At 48.8% G+C, this 19,132-nt stretch overlaps 1 protein-coding gene across 3 annotated transcripts in view; it reads left to right on the forward strand.

Moving 5' to 3' along the window:
- Window positions 1-19,132, forward strand: part of SLC1A7 (solute carrier family 1 member 7) — a 41,939-nt gene that overhangs the window by 14,587 nt on the left and 8,220 nt on the right. For all 3 annotated transcript variants that reach the window (XM_077149614.1, XM_077149613.1, XM_077149615.1), the window contains 3 exons: window positions 3,754-3,969; window positions 15,349-15,391; window positions 17,539-17,761. In XM_077149614.1, the coding sequence (XP_077005729.1) occupies window positions 3,754-3,969; window positions 15,349-15,391; window positions 17,539-17,761 (482 nt within the window). The remainder of the gene's footprint in view (window positions 1-3,753; window positions 3,970-15,348; window positions 15,392-17,538; window positions 17,762-19,132) is intronic.

The following is a 19,132-nucleotide window of genomic DNA, read 5'->3' on the forward strand; positions in this document are numbered from 1 at the left end:
CTAGAAATAAAAAGAAAAAATGGAGATACATTCAAAACAAAACAGAAATTACTCATAACCCACCACGCAGAGGTGATTACCGTTCAGCCTGGATGGCCACCTGATGGGATGCTGGGGCGAAGCCTCCAGACTGAATGGGAGGTTGTGGTAGTTAGATTCAGTTGTCCGCTTGGCAAGGCGAAGGCACCTAGTTCTGTTGCTGTGGCCTTGAGTCAATGGTACGTGAACTTCATCTGTTGCTGATTACATCTGCAGTCGGCTAGGAGGCGTGCCTGCTGCAATGAATGATGTTTGATTTTATTGGCTGGTGCTTAAATGAGAGAGTTCAACGTAGCACAGCCCAAGCAGTTCAGCATACCTCATCTCAGCACTCGCAGCTCAGCCCAGGCCTTTGGAGATGCAGAAAGGAATCACCCCAGGGAAAGTTGTTGGAACCCAGAGGCCTGGAGAGAAGGCCAGCAGAGATCGCCCTGTGCCTTCCCACGTAAGAAAGAAACTCACTTGAAAGTTAGCTGCCTTTCCTCTGACGAACTAACGAAATAAATCCCCTTTTATTTAGTCTCTGGTGTGTTGCAATCCGGCAGCTAGCAAACTAGAACAGAGGTTGCATGAAGATGACCTCAAATATCCCTTCTGGCTCTGGGTTTATGGCAGGGTGGGGGGCGGGGAGAAGAGGTAACCTTGCTTCCCCCACCCACAGGCCTGGGTTTGTGATCCTGAGAGCACTTTCTGGAGATTTTTTTTTCTGTGCACATCCATGTGACAAGATGCACCCACCACCACCAAACACACCAGGCCCTGACTCAGAAAAGCCACTTATCTGCTCAGCCCTGAAGTCTTTTGGACCATGAGCCCCCGCCAGCCAAACAGCCAAGTGTCAGGAGCTTGACCCTCTTTCGTATAATTGAATTCCAGGAGTGGGGTGTCTCATGGAGTCCACCGTCTCTTGCCCTCCCTATGCTTAGCTCCCATTCTCCTTGGCCTTTGTGATCACCTGCTGGTTACGCTGGGCTGCCTGTGCCTGCCCGGAAGGAGGAGGAGGAGGGGGTCCACTCTGTCGGCTGTTACCCCCACCTGTGCTCGCCTCCTCCTTCAGCCAGTAGGAAACCCTTTTCGCTATTTGGGGAGGGGGGAGGTTCTAGAGCAGAACTGCTTGGGCCTTGGTGATAGAATTCTCTCCATTTTATCCATCGAGTCTTTCCTTTCCAGAGCCAATGGGTGCCCCCGGGGCTGGGCTGGGATGAAGTCAGGGACCTCCCTTTGCCATATCCAGAGCCTGCACTCCCTCCCTCCCCACACCTGGGTCTGTGCCTGAGCCAGCCTCACCCTTGGGTTAGACGTCTTTCTCTTCCTCGCTGTGGCCTTCTTCTGGGGGGCGGGGGTGCTTTGTGCCTTTCTGAAATCTGGTTTTCATCTGCACCCCACTCCCTCACACTCCCTCTCACATGTCTATATATGTCTAGACCACAAATCTTTCCTGTGAGGTTCCAGGGCTCCCTGCAGCAAACTATCTTGTAGCTTGTTTTTTCCACTTAACATTAAATTAGGAACATCTTTCCAGTGACACCATCACTTCTGGTAGCTGCTCAGAATTCCATTGCCTGAACTTGCCAGAACTTTTTATCTGATCTACATTGGTGATGCCTTTGTTCTTCCCAGGATTTTGCTCTTATACATTTTTTTTTCACTCCCTATACATTTGATATCATCCGATCTATGGAAGTTTTAGCTCTCCCTTCTCAGACATCCAGCAGATTCTGCTAGACGAGTTGCCAAAACACCTCCAGGATCCTGCCCTCTTCAGCTGTATAACCCCCCCTCCCCCGGCGGCTCCCCAGGGCCTGGCACTCCAAGACCAACCCTGAGCTCAGATCACATTCAACAATAGAGTTCCCACACTTTCTAACCTCCCAGTTTTCTTCTCTTGTCCCTTGCCTGGCATGTCCACCCATTTCCACATCCTCATCATCTTCCAAAAACCAACTCAAATATCACCTCTTCCAGGATGACCTTCCTGACTATCCTAGCTAGATGTGATCCATCCCTTATTGTACTGATGTGTCCACCTTGTCCAGGGGTTATTTGTGCCACAGTGTCCCAAGTGTCCATTACTGTCTACCTCCCTCCACCGCTTGCCAGACCAGGAGTTCCTGAAACTGGAGACAAGTTCTGATCTCTTCCTGCAGACCCAGGGCAGGGCATGGGGGGAGAATTGAATAAATATGGATGAAAGAGGGTGGGCCTGGAGTTGGGTCGGAGTTCTGATCCAGCTGAAACACTAGTGTTTGGGGTGACCTCACGCAGGTCCCACTCCTCTCAGGGCCATGGCCTCCTTGTGGCCTAAGTCAGGTGGACTCGCTGTGGGGGATCCCGGTGTGGTTAGTGGACATTTGGTCTTGGGTTGATGAGCTGGCCCTGGGATAACCTGTCTCATGGATGGCAATTGCAGAGTGCCCCCTCCCCCATCTCCTCAAACTGCACATTAAGAGTCCTTCAGGACTTATGTCTGAGACCCAACAGAAGCCCATCACTAACATGCCTCCTTGAAGACCAGGACGAGCAGAGATTGTAAACAACTGACTCATTCATTCAGTCAGTCAATCATTCCCTCCATTGAGCAACTCTCCCAAGCCATGGTCTGGGCCAGGCCCTGTGTCAGGCTCTATGGGCCCAGCAGTGAACTGAATCCTGGCCCAGCTCAGGAGATGCTTCCAGAAACTTCCAATAAATGACAGCCCAGTGGGTGGAGGCTGGAATGGAGGGAAGCACAGAGACTGTGGGAGCTTGGAGAAGGATATTTCACTGAGTCAGGGCTTCAGGGAAGTCTTCCTGAAGGAGGGAACACTGAAACCATGTCCTAATGGCAGAGTAAGCCTTTGCTGCAGGGGAAGGGTGCTCTCAGGCAGCAGTTATAGCCTGGCTTGTGGGGTGGGGGCAGGGAGTCCCTGATGGCCGGATGCTGCCTCTGGCTAGTCTAATGGTGAGACAGGGAGGGATTATCTGCTCTTGTTTACACGATTAAAACTGGACTAATTCTTCCTTTATCTGAAAGAATGAAAGGGCTTTGGGGGAAAAAAATCCTTTTAGCAACAAAGCAATTCACAAACATTTCCTTAATTAATGTTTTACCCAACAGTCAGGAGAAGAGTGGCCCTGCTCTGTGTCAGCCCACCCTGGGCACTGGGGACCCACAGAGCAGTCAGTCCCGTGGCCTCCTCACATGCCCTCAGGTCTGATGAGAGGGCCAGAAAGGGAAATGGACAGTGACACCCAGGGTCATGACAGAGGAAGCTGGGGGCTGAGAGAGCCCTGTGTGAGGTCCTGACTCTTGGGGGAAGAGACAAATAGTCCAAACAAGACTTGATAGAAGAGGTGACCTTGAGCTGGGTTTTGCCCAGTGAGTAGGAGGGAGTCGTGAAGACAGTCTGATAAGGGGGCGCCAAACAGAGGGAAGAACACATGCAGAGACCTAGAGGGCTGAAACCACTTGACTTAGTGACCCTGGGGATGGCGGGGAGAGCAGAACTGAAAGAGGCTTGAAGAGCTATAAGGCCTGGATTGTTTGGGAGAGGGGATTCCCAGGCCTGCACATCCCCTGGAGCACCAGGAGGGTGCTGTGCACAGCTGGTGTGTGTGTGTGTGTGAGAGAGAGAGAGAGAGAGAATGTAGGTACCCGCCAGTGCCCAGCCAGGCTTGGGGCCTCCCCCACCCTCTAGACGCTGACCCCCGCCACCCCCACACACACTCTCCCAGCTTGGTGTCCGGCCTCGCCTCCCTGGATGCCAAGACCTCCAGCCGCCTGGGTGTCCTCACCGTGGCATACTACCTGTGGACCACCTTCATGGCCGTCATCGTGGGCATCGTCCTCGTCTCTGTCATCCACCCGGGTGGTGCGGCTCAGAAGGAGGTGACCGAGCAGAGTGGGAAGCCCATCATGAGCTCGGCCGACGCCCTCCTGGACCTCATCCGGTAAGCCTCACCAGCCACGCTCAGCCTAGGGACGCCAACCCGGGACCCCAGAGCCTGCTGCCGGGGGACAGGAGAAGGGCTGGGGAAGGGGGTCCTCGGGGCCTGCTCTCCATTCTATTCCCCATGGGGACAGCGCCAAGGTCATGCCGAGGCCACAAGCCGCCCCCCGCCGTGACAAGTGGTTGCTGAGGAGCTGCTCTGTGCAAACACTTGTCTCTGTTCCCTCAGCCCCTGGGCTTCCTGCAGGGGTCACATTGCATCGTCTGCCCCCTAGGCTCCAGGTCTGCCCCTCCGTCAGTGCCTGGCCTCAGCACATGGCCTGCAGGGAACAGGTGTCAGTGAGCATTTGTTGACTGACTAAATGATTCCCAGATTCCCCTTTGTTGCACCCAGGCTCTGAGTTGGAAGGCCAGCAGTTCTTGCCTCTTCCTCCCCCCACCTTTTTTTTTTTTTTTAAGTTGGACCCCTTTAGTTACTCCCCCTGGGATGTAGGTAGTGGAGTCAGGATTCAACCCTGTCCTGTCTGGCCCCAAGGATGGTGACTTTTACCCCAAGGTGTGAGGGTCTGAGCCTGGGTCAGCTTGGCTAAACCGTTGGGTTCATGGACCTGAGGCCTCCTCACCAGGAAAAGCCTGTAGAACCAGATATATGTCTCTCTCTGGCTATCCTTTCCTAAGACTCTTCATAGACTACCCCCTCTCTCCTTTCATTCATTTACTCATTCGCCCCCTCACCAGAGCAGCTCTGTGCCAGGCCCTGTAAAAGAGAATCAAATCTGGTCTTTGCCCTGGAACAGCTATCAGAGTCTCAGAGGAGAGGAAGACCCATGAATGGACAGAGACAGCCTGGAAGATGGGTGTTGTATGTGGTGGTGGTGGTGGTGGTGGTGGTGGTGGTGGGAGGGAGGGTGGAGCAGGGGCTGTGGGTGGGAACAAAGAAGAGAGCCCAAGGAGGCAGAGCTGCCCTGTGTTTGAAGGATAAGATGAATGGAAGGGCACAGGGGAGCTCCTGAGCTGGGCAGGGATGGTATGGAGGAGAAATCCGCTCAGCTTATTCAGTTTACCTGGAGCTTAAGGTATGAGAAGAAGAGTGGACAACCAAGGCTGGAGAAACCGGTGGGGCCAGACCCTGCGAGGCATGGTGAACCAGGACAAAGTGTGTGCTTTATCCTCAAGGCCACAGGAAATGTGCTTTAACCATAGGGGATTAAAGGGTCTCTGTGGCTGCCAGAGAGAAGTAGGTCAGACAGGAGGGGGTGTGTAGGAGGGGCAGGCAGAGCAGGGGACTGGCCAGGATGGTGGCTTTGGGCTGGGGGAGAGGGCTGCCTGGAGGATTGCTCAGGAGGGAACCCATGAGATGGAGGGGAGGGTGGAGGTGATGTGTGTTGCCATTTGCAGTGAGAAGGACTTCTGGCCTGAGCATCTGAGTAGACTGTAGTGTGGTCTCAGAGCAGGTGCACGTGCAGCGAATTTGTTGCTGATGGTTGACTAGTGGATCTAAAACTTGTGGGAGAGTCTGAGCGGGAGACAAGGTTTGGAAGTCACCAGAGTAGAGGCATCAAGTGAGATGTCAGGGGGGTCTTCCAGGACAACTTAAATGTGAGGTGGGCAGGGTCTGAGACCCAGGGAGGCACTGCATTGCACTTAGCTAGTCTAGGATGGTCTTGGCTGATGATCTAGCTGTGTTCCTGTGTTCTGTCCTCCTCCAGCAGGCCAGCTGAGATTTCTTTTCATGGTAGAGGCAGGGTTCTAAGAGTACTGGGCATGTTCTTATGATGAATAACTGGTTTATTGGAATCAACAGGACACCCCATTAAACTCACTCTGTGGACCCCTAGTCCCTCCCATTTTCTAGATAATTTCAGGTATGTGATGTCCAGTCAAGTCTCATATTAAAACTCCAGACCCATCCAACTTAAAAGTTCTCCTCTCATAGCTTTTCGGTTTTGGTTCAAACTTGGAAACCTACAGTGGGAAGAAGGTCATGGTGTTTTTTCTTTCTTGCTCCACCTGCTCCCCCGTTGCTAACACCGGAGTTGGAACAATGGAGGGAGGAGAGAGCTGAAGAGATCCTCTTTTACTGCTGATCTGGCATCAGTGCTCGCTGGATGTATTTCTTCCAAGGTGCTTTTGTGGGTTCTTTGGAGCCGCAGCTCTCACTTGTATCTCTCACCCATTATTCCTTTGACTCAGGCAGTGCCTACTCCATTTGACTGCTGACAACTCCCTTCTCAGGCCCGATTTCCAGCCAACTCCTCTGCTAGGGTCACTTCACCCCTCTACTTGTCCCTTTTAGCCTGTTCCCTTCTTGCAAGGTCCACATCTGACCCATGGGAAATATGGAGATCCTTACTGGATGTGCAGACCTTTCCCAGGGCCTTTGGACACGAGTCAGGAACCAGCTCCAACATTCCTCAAAACCTAGGAGACACAGGCCAAAGTCTCTGAGTAGTTCCCTTGGCTTAAAGTTAGGGAGAAGCACTGTTCTCCCCTCCCAAAGAGCTATATGCCCAGCAGGAGGTATTGCTCTCTCTAAGGAAAATCTTATCTTCTGTGTCAGTTAGTAACAACTAACTGGGTTTGCTGGGTAACAAATTAACTCAAAACTCAGTGGCTTAAAATGACAGCCATTTATTACTTCTCATGAGCCTACAGGTCAGCTGAAAGGTTCTGCTGATCTGGATACTCACTCATGTGCCTTCAGGCAGCTGGTGGCTTAGCTGGTCTAGGGTGGTCTTGGCTGATGATCTGGCTGTGCTCCTGTGTTCTGTCCTCCTCCAGCAGGCCAGCTGAGATTTATTTTCATGGCAGATGCAGGGTTCTAAGAGTGCTGGGCATGTTCTTACAATGAAGCAAGGAAATGGAAACATGCCAGTGGACATCAAGTCTGCCAGCATCCTATTAACCAAAGCAAGTCATGTGGCCAAGCCCAGACTCAGGGTAGAAGTGGACCACAGTGTTACAAGACAAAGGGAGTCCATTAATTGGGGCCATTAATACAATCAATCTACTACTCCTTCCATTTGCTCCAACCTCCAGGTGGTGAGCTAAGGATCACAAAACTACTTGCCTCACAGAGGCAACTTGGTTCCTAATTGTATTCTCACCTACAGAGTCTAGAGCCTAAAAAGAGAGGCCCAGGCAGGGTCTGCCCTACCACATTTCCTCACCTGGTGTTTTCATCCGCCACCATGGCTTTGAATACCTTCTCCATGCAGACACTCCCAAATGTCATCTCCAGCCTGGAAACCTCACACCTGGACTGCAGAGTCTTGTGTACAATTGTCTGAAGGCATCCTGAAATTAACATGTCCAAAGCCAAATGTGATTTTCCCTATAAATCTGCCTTTTGTCTAGTCCTGCCCATCTCGATGCAACCTCTCATTCTCTCATATCCCATATCCAATCCATCAGCAAATTTTGTCATCTCTACCTTCAAAATATATCCTAAGTCTTGGCCTTTCTCTCCACCTCTGTCCCTCCCACCATCGCCCAGGGCACCACTGCTTCTCACCCATGTCCATGCTGGTCTCCCAGCTTTCACCCTCACCTCCAGAAAGCCTGTTCTCAGCACAGTAGCAAGAGGAATCTTTTTTATCACCTGCCAAAAACTCATCACATTTTAGCAAAACCCACAGGCATCACCAGCCTACAGACCTGCATGCCCTCCCTGCCATGCACCCATCTTTGAGATCTCTGACCTCTGTTCTCAGTCCCTCCTCCACTTGCTTAAGTCCAGCTACATGCTGGCCTTCCGGATGCTGGGTGTGCACCCATCCTAGGGCCTCCTCTCCATCATGGACCTGCTGGACATCCCTGCAGAGAGGCCTCCCAATCTCTGCCTCTCTCTCCCCTTATCTTGCCTCACTTTCCACATAACCTTTATTACTGCTCTACTCTACTGTGTGTATGCGTTTCTCTTTCTTGTTCTATTTCCTCCACTAGAATGTAACATACTCCATGAGGGCCAGACTAAAAAAATCTGCCCCCTGCTGTATCCCCAAAGCCTAGAGCAGCACGTGGCACAGAGTAGGTGCTCTGAATTGAAAAACCTACGTAGGCGATGAGTTCAGCGGAGTTGATGGCCAAAGCCATGGGAGGAGCTAGAATTGCACAGTAAAACATGCAGAGTGGATGACACGGGGCCCCCCGGCCTCACTGGAGGTCTGTGCAGAGCTGGTGGTGCAGAGGCAGGCAAAGGGGCAGGAGAAGAGCCGGGAGAGCGGGTGTCCTGGAGGCCACAGGAAGAGGAGCTTGTAGAAGCCTCTTTTCTAAGATTCATTATTTCTTAGATTTTGTGAATATGATTCATCATTTCTTGGATTCTATGATTCAAAACAGCTTTTCCTCACTGTGGAAGGAGTTGGTGCTTGGGGAGCCTGTGCCCTCCCTTCCTCTGCCTTCCCCCTGCTCACGGGCTGAAGGGCTCTGGATTGGACATACTTGTCAGAGTCAAATGTTCCGGGAGCTTTTCCTGCTCTCAGCTGCTTTTCACGCGGTGAAAATCGATCCTCCTGGCTTGAGGTTGTTCCCCAGGCAAGTTGTTTTGCAAAGCTGGGTGGTTGGACACCACTGCCATCATCTTTTGGTCACGTGCTCCCCAGGACAGGGACCAGAACCCAGGAGACTGGGGGTCTCGCCTCAGCAATGCCAACCAGTCACTGTGTGACCCTGGGCAGGACAGTTCCTCCCATGAGCCTCAGTTTCCCCAGTGATTTTCAAGAGCCCTGCTAGCTCTGACATCCTGTGGATCTGGAACATAAAGATCTAAAAGCCAGCGAGGAGGCTGCAGAGCAGGAGCAGGAGCAGCAGCAGGTGCTGGGAGAGGAGGTGGGAAGGACAGCTTCAGAGGTCAAAGGCTCCGAAGGCCAGGCTGAGGGTTTTGGCTGCTATGCTTTCCAAGAGGAGCCCATGTGTTTGGGAGGGATGGATTGGAGAAGTGTAGAGTGAACAGGATGCAACTGGAGGCTGGGGGATGCCCTAGGAGGGGGTACAGTTACACCATTGCATCCACCTTTATTAAATGCCTTTGCTGGGTAAAAACATTGTGCTGGGAGCTGGGGTTGCAGATGAAGTCCCTGCGTGAGCACTATGTGCCATCTCAGGACAGAGGACCAGGAAGGTTGGTCCACTCTGAAGCCCTTTCTAGCTCTGATGTCCCAAGAATCTGAGTGCTGATGACTGAGTGACAACCTGTATGACCAGGGCTGGACCTGGGAACTTGGGGCAGATGTGACAAATGAAAGTCAGAAAGATGTGGCAGTCCACTCCACAGGGACATAAGCCCCATAGCACACACATCAGGGGTGAGAAGATATGCCTATGTTTCTTCAAGATGATTCCAGAGGAACACTGCAGCCTGTGTCCCTGGATGACCCACCAAGATATGAATTCATTTCCCAAGGCTCCAAGTGGGGACTCTGGAAAAATGACGTCTGTTCACAGTGCGGCCTCCCAGAGAAAAAAAAACAAAAAACAAAAAACCCAGGCAGGACACTAATCAGAGCTGGCCCCTTTCTTTTTTTTTTTCCCAATCTTATTAAAACACCAGAGAAATTAAGTAATGATTCAGCTCTATTTATATCTAGCTCCCAGTAACCCTGTTAGGGATTGAATGAAGCTCTTGGGAACTGTGCTTGAAAAGGAACAGTTCCTACCTTTGGAGCTTGGGTTGGGGACAACGGATTAGGGGTGGATATGAAACTGTCACGATGGGAACTTAAAAATAGGAAGAGAGAGAGGAGCCAAGGAGGTGGGCTCTGGCCCTACCTGGAGAGATGTGCAAGGAGACCTAGGGCCAAGTGCACAGGGACCTGTGTGTCCCTGGGCAGGTCAGTTACTCCCATGAGCCTCAGTTTCCCCAGGGATTTTCAAGAGCCCTGCTAGCTCTGACATCCTGTGGTTCTGAAACATGAAGATCTAAAAGCTGGGAGATGCTGGGAGAGGAGGTGGGAAGGACAGCTTCAGAGCTCAAAGGCTCCGAAGGCCAGGCTGAGGGGTTGATGGGCATGGCTATTCATTTCTCCCAGGCACATTATTTGTATTTTATGTACCTGCCATCAGGGGCACAGGCCTTAAGGGGTGTGCTGGTTTGAATCTATTAATAATGTACCCCCGAAAAGCCATGTTTTAATCATGACCTAATCTTGTGGGGGCAGCCCTTTTTATAAAACTGATTCAGTACTGCAGGGTAGAAACTTTTGATTAGATTATCTCCACAGAGACCTGACATGCCCAGTTGTAAGTGTGCCCTTTTGATTAGATGGGGATGTGACCCTGCCCATTCAAGGTGGGTCTTGATTAGTTTACTGGAGTCCTTTAAAAGGGGAAACATTTTGAAGAGCCAATATAGACATTTGGAGATCTAAGCAGAAATAGCCTGACTACTAAGCAAGGACTCACAGAAATAGCTGGAACCTGAAGAGAAGACATCTCTGGCCTGAGCAGTTGCTAAGCTAAGAGATGAACAACCCAGAGTTGTGTACCAGAGGAGCTAAGTGAGGGCCCACAGATGCTTTGAGAAGAAACCACTGGCATCAGAAGCTGGAAGCAATGGAACCAGGAACAAGGACCAGCAGATGCCAGCCATGTGCCTTCCCAGCTGACAGAGGTGTTCCATACAGCATCAGCCTTTCTTGAGTGAAGGTAACCTCTTGTTGGTGCTTTAATTTGAACATTTTCTCAGCCATAGAACTGTTAACTTGTAACTTATTAAATTCCCTTTATAAAAGTCATTCCATTTCTGGTATGTTCCACTCCAGCAGCTTAACAAACTAATACAGGGGGCAAACAGGAAGTCTTCCCATGGGTGTTCAAAGCCAAAAGAAGATGTTGTACATTTTCCTATTTAATAAAAAGAAGTCAATACTTTATTAAAATCTTCAGGATGAGTTTATTAATTACTATTATGAACACATGTATTAACCAGGAATTGCTTCTGGGTGCTAGTTAAAAGATTGCTGAAACAGCAGAGACTTAAGTAAGGTAAAGGTCTATGTTTTCTCCCAGTTAAGCTTCCAAGTTGGGCAGCTCATGGTCATCAGGATCCCAGGCTCTCACCACCTTGGTGCTCTGCTGTGCTTTACACTTGGTTTTCATCATCAGTATTGTTTTGTGTCCTAGAAGGTTGCTCAAGCTCTACCTATTGCATCCATGTTCCAGGAAGAAAGAAGAAAGTTAGTGGAAAGGACAAAATGGTCCTGGCTGAGTGGGCACCTTTTTTTAAGAGTTTTCCTGAAAGCATCCCTCAGCAACTTCCACTTACCTCTCATTGGCCACCCCATTGCAAGAGAGGCTGGGAAACAAGGTTTGATTTCTTAGGAAGAAGGGGAGAATGAAGGTCCCGCCACTGCACACATTTTAAATTATTCTAATTTTAAAGGAAGTTGTAAAGAAGTGTATATACTCGGTATAAGTTCCAGTTGGTTTCATATCACCTTTAAAATGTTCTTAGTGTCTGCTGAGTCTAAACTGGCCCTCCTTCTAAGTTTCATTAGTAACTGGCCTTGTCAGTTTAGTTATATACCCTAAGTACATAGAATCTTGAGTAGGGTTTGAGGTGTTACTGGTTTGTCCAGGTCAGTGTGATGCCCCACTATATCCCAGAGTAATTTGAGTAGTGAATTAAGAAGTATTTTCAAAGTCCCTTTGGAGGACTGGGGAGAAAGGAGGAAATACTCAACTTCCCCATTTGAAGAATCTCTGATATTCTCACAAGCTGTGGGGACAACAAATCAATAGCCTGAGCCCTTGATCTTGGAGTTCACCCCTTTGGAACTTATTCCTGCAAAGGATAGGCTAAGCCTACTTAAAATTCTGCCTAAGAGTCACCCCCAGAGAACCTCTTTTGTTGCTCAGATGTGGCCTCTCTCTTTAAGCCAACGTGGCAGGTGAACTCACTGCCTTTCCCCCTACATGGGGCATGACTCCCAGGTGAGTAAATCTCTCTGACAACACTGGACAGAACTCCAGGGATGAGCCAGGACGCATCATCAAGGGGTTAAGAAAGACTTCTTGACCAAAAGGGGAAAGAGAGAAATGAGACAAAATAAAAGTTTGAGTGGCTGAGAGATTTCAAACAGAGTTGAGTGATTATCATGGAGGTAATTCTTATGCACTATATAGATATTTTTTTTTAGTTTATGGTGCATAGGAGTGGCTGGAGGGAAGTACCTGAAACTGTTGAGCTGTGTTCCAATAGCCTTGATTCTTGAGGATGATTGTATAAAGTATAACTTTTACAATGTGTCTATGTGATTGTGAAAACCTTGTGTCTGAGCCTCCTTTTATCCAGGGTATGGACGGATGAGTAAAAAAATATGGATAAGAAATAAAATATTAGGGGGAGTAAGGGGCAAAATAAGTTGGGTCAGTGGAAATACTAGTGGTCAGTGAGAGGAAGGGATATGGTGTATGGTTGTATGAATTTTTTCTTTTTCTTTTTTTTCTGGAGTGATGCAAATGTTCTAAAAAATGTTCATGGTGATGAATACACAACTGTGTCATGATATTGTGAGCCATTGATTGTACACCATGTATGGAATGTATGTGTGTGAAGATATGTCAATAGAAATTTTTTTTTGTTTTATCTTTTTTCAAATGATTTTTTAAATTAATATTTTTATTGTTAATATTGTAAACAGCTACATTGTAAATGTTATATCTTTATACAGTTGTCTTCAAGAATCTAGGCTACTGGAACAGAGCTCAACAGTTTCAGGTACTTCCCTCTAACCACTCCAATATACCATAAACTAAAAAGGGATAAAAGATATGTCAATAGAAATATTCTTAAAAAGGGAAAAGAAAATGCCTTGAATCTTTGAACTCCTGGGATTTATATTCAGGAGAGGTTTTCGGAAATATTTAATGACTGGTCCAGTATAAGCATCCTCCATTCTGGTTCATAAATGCCCAGGATAAGGGGACCACTGCCCTCTGGCTGGCTCTGCAGCTGGCACATACCCATCAGTGACTCTGTTTTCAGTGTTTTGGGTCTGCTTGACATCAGAAACCCTTGTAGGTGACTCCCAAACTGGCGGCAGAAATCTACTTATCACTCATTGAAAGAAAAGCCTCCTTTGAGCTTCGGAGATCCCAGTTCCTGACCTCTGCTTCTTCTCTGCCTTGTGACCAACCTGAAGTTATTGGGGGTTTTACCAATCATCTGCCTTGGTAGCTCATCTAGGCCTTCTTCCTCCTGCCATATGTTTACACTGAAAACCTGCATTTTAGCAGCAGTGAAAAAAATTATAGCTTCTGCTTTCCACCAATGGCTGCTGGGGCGTGAAGTTAAGACATAACGCACAATCCTACCCATGTCTGTAACTCCATATATGTGTGAGCTGAGTTTTGAAAGAAGAAAGATTTGCCAAGACCAAGGGTGGGCCAGGTAGAGGGGGCAGGCAGTGTGAGTGCGAGGCACGTGCCTGTTTGAGGAAATGCAAGCACTTGAACAAAGATCTTTGTTAGCCTCTCTAACCATTTCTTAGAATAGACTCCTTGAAAGGATTATAATGACAAAGATATAAATGCTTTTAAGATACTTGATATGAACTGCTACCTTGCTTTACAGAAGGTTGCTGCCAGAAGCCGGTGAGGGTGCCCATCTTAACAAACCTCCCCAGTCTCATTAAAAAAAATTTTTTTTAATTCTTTGCCCATTTGTTGGGTGAAAATGTCTTTAATTTTTTGATGACGCGGAATGTTTTAAAAAACGTTTTTTGACCGTTTACATTTTTGTGTGTGTAAAATGAATGGCCTATTCATGTCTTTTCCTTTTTTTTTCTTTTTGGATATTAATTTTTCATTAATAATGTGGCCCAAGTATTTATGCAACAATTATTTGCTGTGTCTGTTATGTGCCAGACACTCTTGCAGGTGCTGGGGACACAGCGAACAGAGCAGAGATCTCTGCCTTCAGGGGAGGAGATGGTGAGCTCATAAGCAAAGAAAAGACTGTAAATCTCTTCATAGATTTTGGATGATAACACTTTGTCTTATAACTTTTCCAGTTTGGCATTTGCTGTACAATTTTATTTATATTGCACTCTGTCTTAGAGAGCTTCTTTATCTTTTTTAACTTTTTATTTTGGGATAATTTTAGATTTACAGAAAAGTTGCAAAGATAGTACAGAAAATTCCAGTATTCCCTTCTTTCCTAGCTTCTCCCAGGGTTAACAGCTTACAAGGCCACAGTATGTTCTTCAAAGCTATTAAATTTGTACAATACTTTTAACAATTTTTTACTGATTTTATTTGGATTTTACCACTTTTTTCCATTCCAGCATCCAATCCAGGATACCATGCTGCATTTAAGGAATACTTGAATTTCACGCAGTGAAATTATTATTATTTTTTTTACATGGGCAGGCACTGGGAATTGAACCCGGATCTCCGGCATGGCAGGTGAGAACTCTGCCAGTGAGCCACCATGGCCTGCCTTCTATTTATTTTTATAGCTCATTTTGTTCTTAGAGAGTCCTTCCATATCCTGTGATCTGAAAAAATATTAACGTATATTTTCTTCTAGCTTTTCTTTTTATTATTTATTTCTTCAGATGATCTGGAATTAATTTCAGGGTAAGGCATGAAATAAGGATCTGATTTTTCCAAATCGTTGGTCCACTGTACAGTACTCTATAATGCATCTTTGCTCTCCTTGCTTATTTGTGAAGCAACTTTTCTCAAATATTCAATTCTTAGACATATACTAGGTTCTGTTTCTGCTATACTGATTTTTTATTTACTGCTGAGTCAATGTCACATTTTTTATAGGTGCGTCTTTTTAGTATGTTTTAATATCTGGTAGGACAAGACCCCCTCCACTTTTAGCTTTATATTAATACTATTAATGAGATAATGATCCTGGAAACATGTCAAGGCCAGTGTGGGGTCCTAACAGACAAGATATGCATGACAAAGCCCCTGCCTTAAAGAAGGCCAGTCTGTTGGGCAGGGAGTGTTGCGGCCGCTGGCCACCCCAGCATGCCATAGCATAGGTGAGGCCCAGCAGAAGGACCAAGGAGTCAGCCAGAGAAGACGTGACAGAGGAAGGGATGTCGGACCTGTCATGTGGCCTGTGATTGATTTGAGTAGGAGTTAGCCACCCAGAGAAGCAGGAAGGGCATTCTGGGCAGAAGGAATGGTGTGTTTGAAGACATGCAGCTGGAAAAGTGTATGGTATATTTAGGGAGCTATAAGCAAGTGGAGTTGGAGCACTAAGTCTTGGGCGTGGTGGGTGGAATGGAGAGATGATGCTGCAGAGGGAGGTAGGGCAGGATGATGGAAGTTCTCAACTGCCAGGGGAGGTGTTCAGATGGCCCTGAGGGCCCTCCAGTCCTGGGCTCTGGAGTTCTGCACTAACTGACTCTCTTCCCAGGAACATGTTCCCAGCCAACCTGGTGGAGGCCACATTCAAACAGGTGAGTGGGTCCCTAGGAGATGGAGAGGAAGGGGCCGCAGGTGGGGGGGTGGGCAGGCAGGGCCAGCCGGGGCCCAGCTGGGAGCAGATAAGCTTGCCCAGGTTCCCAGCCCCTCTCTTATCGCATCTCCTGGGGGTGGGGTGCCACAGGAGTGGCAGGGATGGGGGTCCCATGGTCATAGCCCTGGTCTGAGATTTTCCTGAGGAAAAATTATGGGTTGGAGGGAAGCCTTTATTGAGTGTTGGCTCCACTCTGGGTTCTGCACTGATGCTCACACCTGCATCATCTCATTCAGTCCTCCCACACCCCTGCCCCGAAGTAGTCTTAGCCCTACTTCCTGCATGAGGAAACTGAGGTTTAGTAGGAATGAATGATTTGCCCCAGGTTATATCAGTAGGAAGTGACAGAGCTGGTAGGTAAACCCTAGTTTGTCTGGCTTCTAAGCCTTTTTTCCTATTTCTTTTTAAAATAATCATTGTATCACCCAAATAGGAGCAGTAGGAAAGTTCACTTTAGAAAGTTAGGAAAATATTAAAAGATATAAAAAAGAAAATAAAGGTCATTTCTAATTCCAGAGTCCTGCAGTAGTGGTAGTAGATAGTATGTTTCTAGTCTTTTTTTCTCTGCGTAAATATATTTTTAAAAATAAAATTAAGATCATGATACACATGCAGTTTTGCATCTTTTTTTTTCTCACTCCCATAATGTCATAAGTATTTGGCACAGTCACTGAACGTTTCTTGAAAATACAGTATTTAATGGTGATGTGATAGTCTGTGGTAAGGATGGGCTCTAGTTTCCTTACCCCTTGCAGTGGTCCTTTAGATGATTTGCAAAATTTTGCCTTTTTAGAAATTACGGTAAACATTCTGGTTTGTCAGTCATTATTGCACTTCAAATAATTTCCGATTCTTTTTCCTCTCCTAAAATGTCCACTGGTTGGTTGACTCAATCTAGCCAGCATTTCCTGGCCTCCTTTCCTGTGTTGGGCCTGGCGACACAGAGCAGGTGGCTGAGGGTGGGGGAGGAGACCCCAAAATATGGAGCTGTGAAACCTCCGGCAAATCACTGCATGCCTCCCAGCCTCCCCTGTAAGATGGGACAGATTGTGAAGGGCCCTGAATGCTAGGCTATGGAGTTTGGATTTTATTCTACCAGCGATGGGGAAATATTGAAGGTGTGAGAGGGAGTGCAAGAGAGAACATAACTGTGCTGCATACCTACCTGGAATGCCCTTCTGGAAAATTCCTGCCCATCCTTCAGTACTCATGTCAAATGTCCCCTCCCTTGTGGAGCTGTCTCTCACTCATGCCCTCCCCTAGATTCTCAAATCAGAAATCATGTCTGGTTCATTTTTGTGTCCCTGGTGCTTAGGATAGCATGCAGCACTGAGGGCCCGATGTCGGAATAATGATAATAGTTATACTAGTAGCCCTAATAGTAATAATAGTAATAGCGGCAGTGCTTCCCTGGGCATTACCATGTTCCCTGCACTGTTGTAGGCACATGAATTATCATCTCTTTTAATCCAGTGAGGTTGAATGATCTCCATTTTATGGAAAAGGAAACTGGTGCAAGGAGTGGTTCTTTTCTTCCCCTGCTGGAAGGCTTACCTTATGGCTAATGTGATGTTGGGAGGGAGGGGAGGACTGCCCCGGGGGCTGAGGGGCTGGGTGGGCAGCTCCAGTGGCTCAGTTCCTCCCAGCCGGGGCTCAGGTCTCACTCCTGCAAGGAGGCAGGCTGAGCTCTTTAAAAGCGGAGTTCCAAGTCCCAGTCAGGTGAGGGCAGGGCCGGCTGGCCAGGAGGTGGCTGGATGACCGGTGGTTGGGAGGGGGAGATGACTGAATGGACAGTGATCCAGGGAGAGGAGGAGGGGGGAGGGATGGTTAGAGAGGGACCCACATGGCTGTGATGAGGGAGGGAGGCGTGGCCAGGTAGTCTGTGGCCGGACAAAGGGATCTCAGTTTTCTTTTTGGCAAACTGTTGCTCATCACACTTTGCCGTACCTACCACACAGGGTGGTTGTGGGGATCACATGGGATGTGAGTGGGATATGAATATGCTTTCACGAACCGTCGTCATTGCTGTGAATATTAGTAACCGCGCTTGGCCCTGACTCCCTCCCCGATTGGGGTATCACCCACCAGTACCGCACCAAGACAACACCCATGGTCAAGGCCACCCGGGAGGCCGCCAGGGAGACCCCTCCTCGGAGCATCCTCATCTATGGGGTCCAGGAGGAGAATGGCTCTCGTGTCCAGAACTTTGCCCTGGACCTGACCCCGCCGCCTGAGGTCGTTTACAAGTCAGAGCCGAGCACCAGCGACGGCATGAACGTGTTGGGCATCGTCATCTTCTCCGCCACCATGGGTGCGTGTGCCCCGCGCTCCCGGGCAGCGTCCGGGAGCCTCCTCTTCCCCTCCCTTCTTTTTCCCTCCTCCTGCTCTCCATCCAGCCATCTCTCCATCCCTCCTCTATCCATCCATCCCTTCATCCGACAATCTGTATAACCCTAAGCCTTCCAGTCCACTGGATCCTTCCTTCTTTTGCTATCCAAATAGGGTGCCTCAAGTCCCCGTCCCGTTATAAAGGGAGGTTTCAAGCTGCACCCCCAGAGGGAGCCAGGGTTCCTCTCGCCACCCTCGCTCAGACTCCCCATCCCCGGGTGCTGGTCTGCACTGGCTCTCCCTCTTCTTTCCTGCGGCCTGTTCCTGAACCTGTGGCAGGACCAGGGATTGTGAGGAAAGGCGTTCCAGTGAAGAACAAGAAATAGCTGAAGCTGTTCAGACATCCCTGTTTACTTCACGCCCTTTCCCCTCTCCCTTCCTCCACACCTGTAGGAACTTCTCACGGTCCCCTCTCTCCTCAGACCTGTCCGGGCCATTTCTTTGGGCCCCTCCCTTGGCCTCCCTGAGCACACCCTTCCCTTTGTTAAACTGTTTTGGATCCCCAACCACAGATGGATGTTCCTTGAAGTCGGTGAAGCGGGCTTCAGGGCCCCTCACTTGCACAGAGCCCTTCCAAGGCTCTGCACTTAGAAGCATTAGTATTATCATTTTATATTCTCTTTACCAAAAAGGGCCCTAGATTGCATGGGCTTCAGATGCCTGGAAACCCTGATACGCCTCTGTCTTCAGTGCCCGCCCCCCAGACACTCAAAAACCATTTTTTCCTTTTGCTCTTTGGGGCCAGTCCCTAAACCTTACAGAACAGTCTAGCTTTGTCGGTCCCAAGCCTGTCCTCCTAGGCCGTGTCAGGGTCATTATGAAACCTATTCTAAAATTAGCATCAGCTTTCCCCACCGCCCCAGCAAAGGGCCGGAAGGGTCTTCATTTGCTTCTCCATAGGGTTTCCTTCTCAGTAAAAGTTCTCGCCATCCTCCTGGTGACTCACACAAGAAATCTGAGGGTCCTTTTCCACCTCTCCCTCTGTCTCAGCCCCTAGAACCAAGTTCTGGCAGTTCTGCCTTGGAAACCTCTCTCCAAACCATGCATCTCCCCCTGCCCCATGCTGCCACCCTGGGTCAGGGCCTCCGCCGTCCCTCACCTGCTTTCTGCTTCCTTCCGCTCTTGCCCCCCTCGGGTGCTCTCCACATAGGGTCACAGAATTGATGGTCTTTGACACTGTGTACAGCCTCCAAGGACTCTCCCCTGCCCTTGGAGAGACGTCCTAATGCCATAACCCGGCCCGTGGAGTTACACAGCCTGGCCCAGCCTGCCCCTGTCTCCTCTCTCCTCTCAC

This window comes from Tamandua tetradactyla, chromosome 2 (assembly GCF_023851605.1).
Source record: "Tamandua tetradactyla isolate mTamTet1 chromosome 2, mTamTet1.pri, whole genome shotgun sequence".
NCBI lineage: Eukaryota > Metazoa > Chordata > Mammalia > Pilosa > Myrmecophagidae > Tamandua > Tamandua tetradactyla.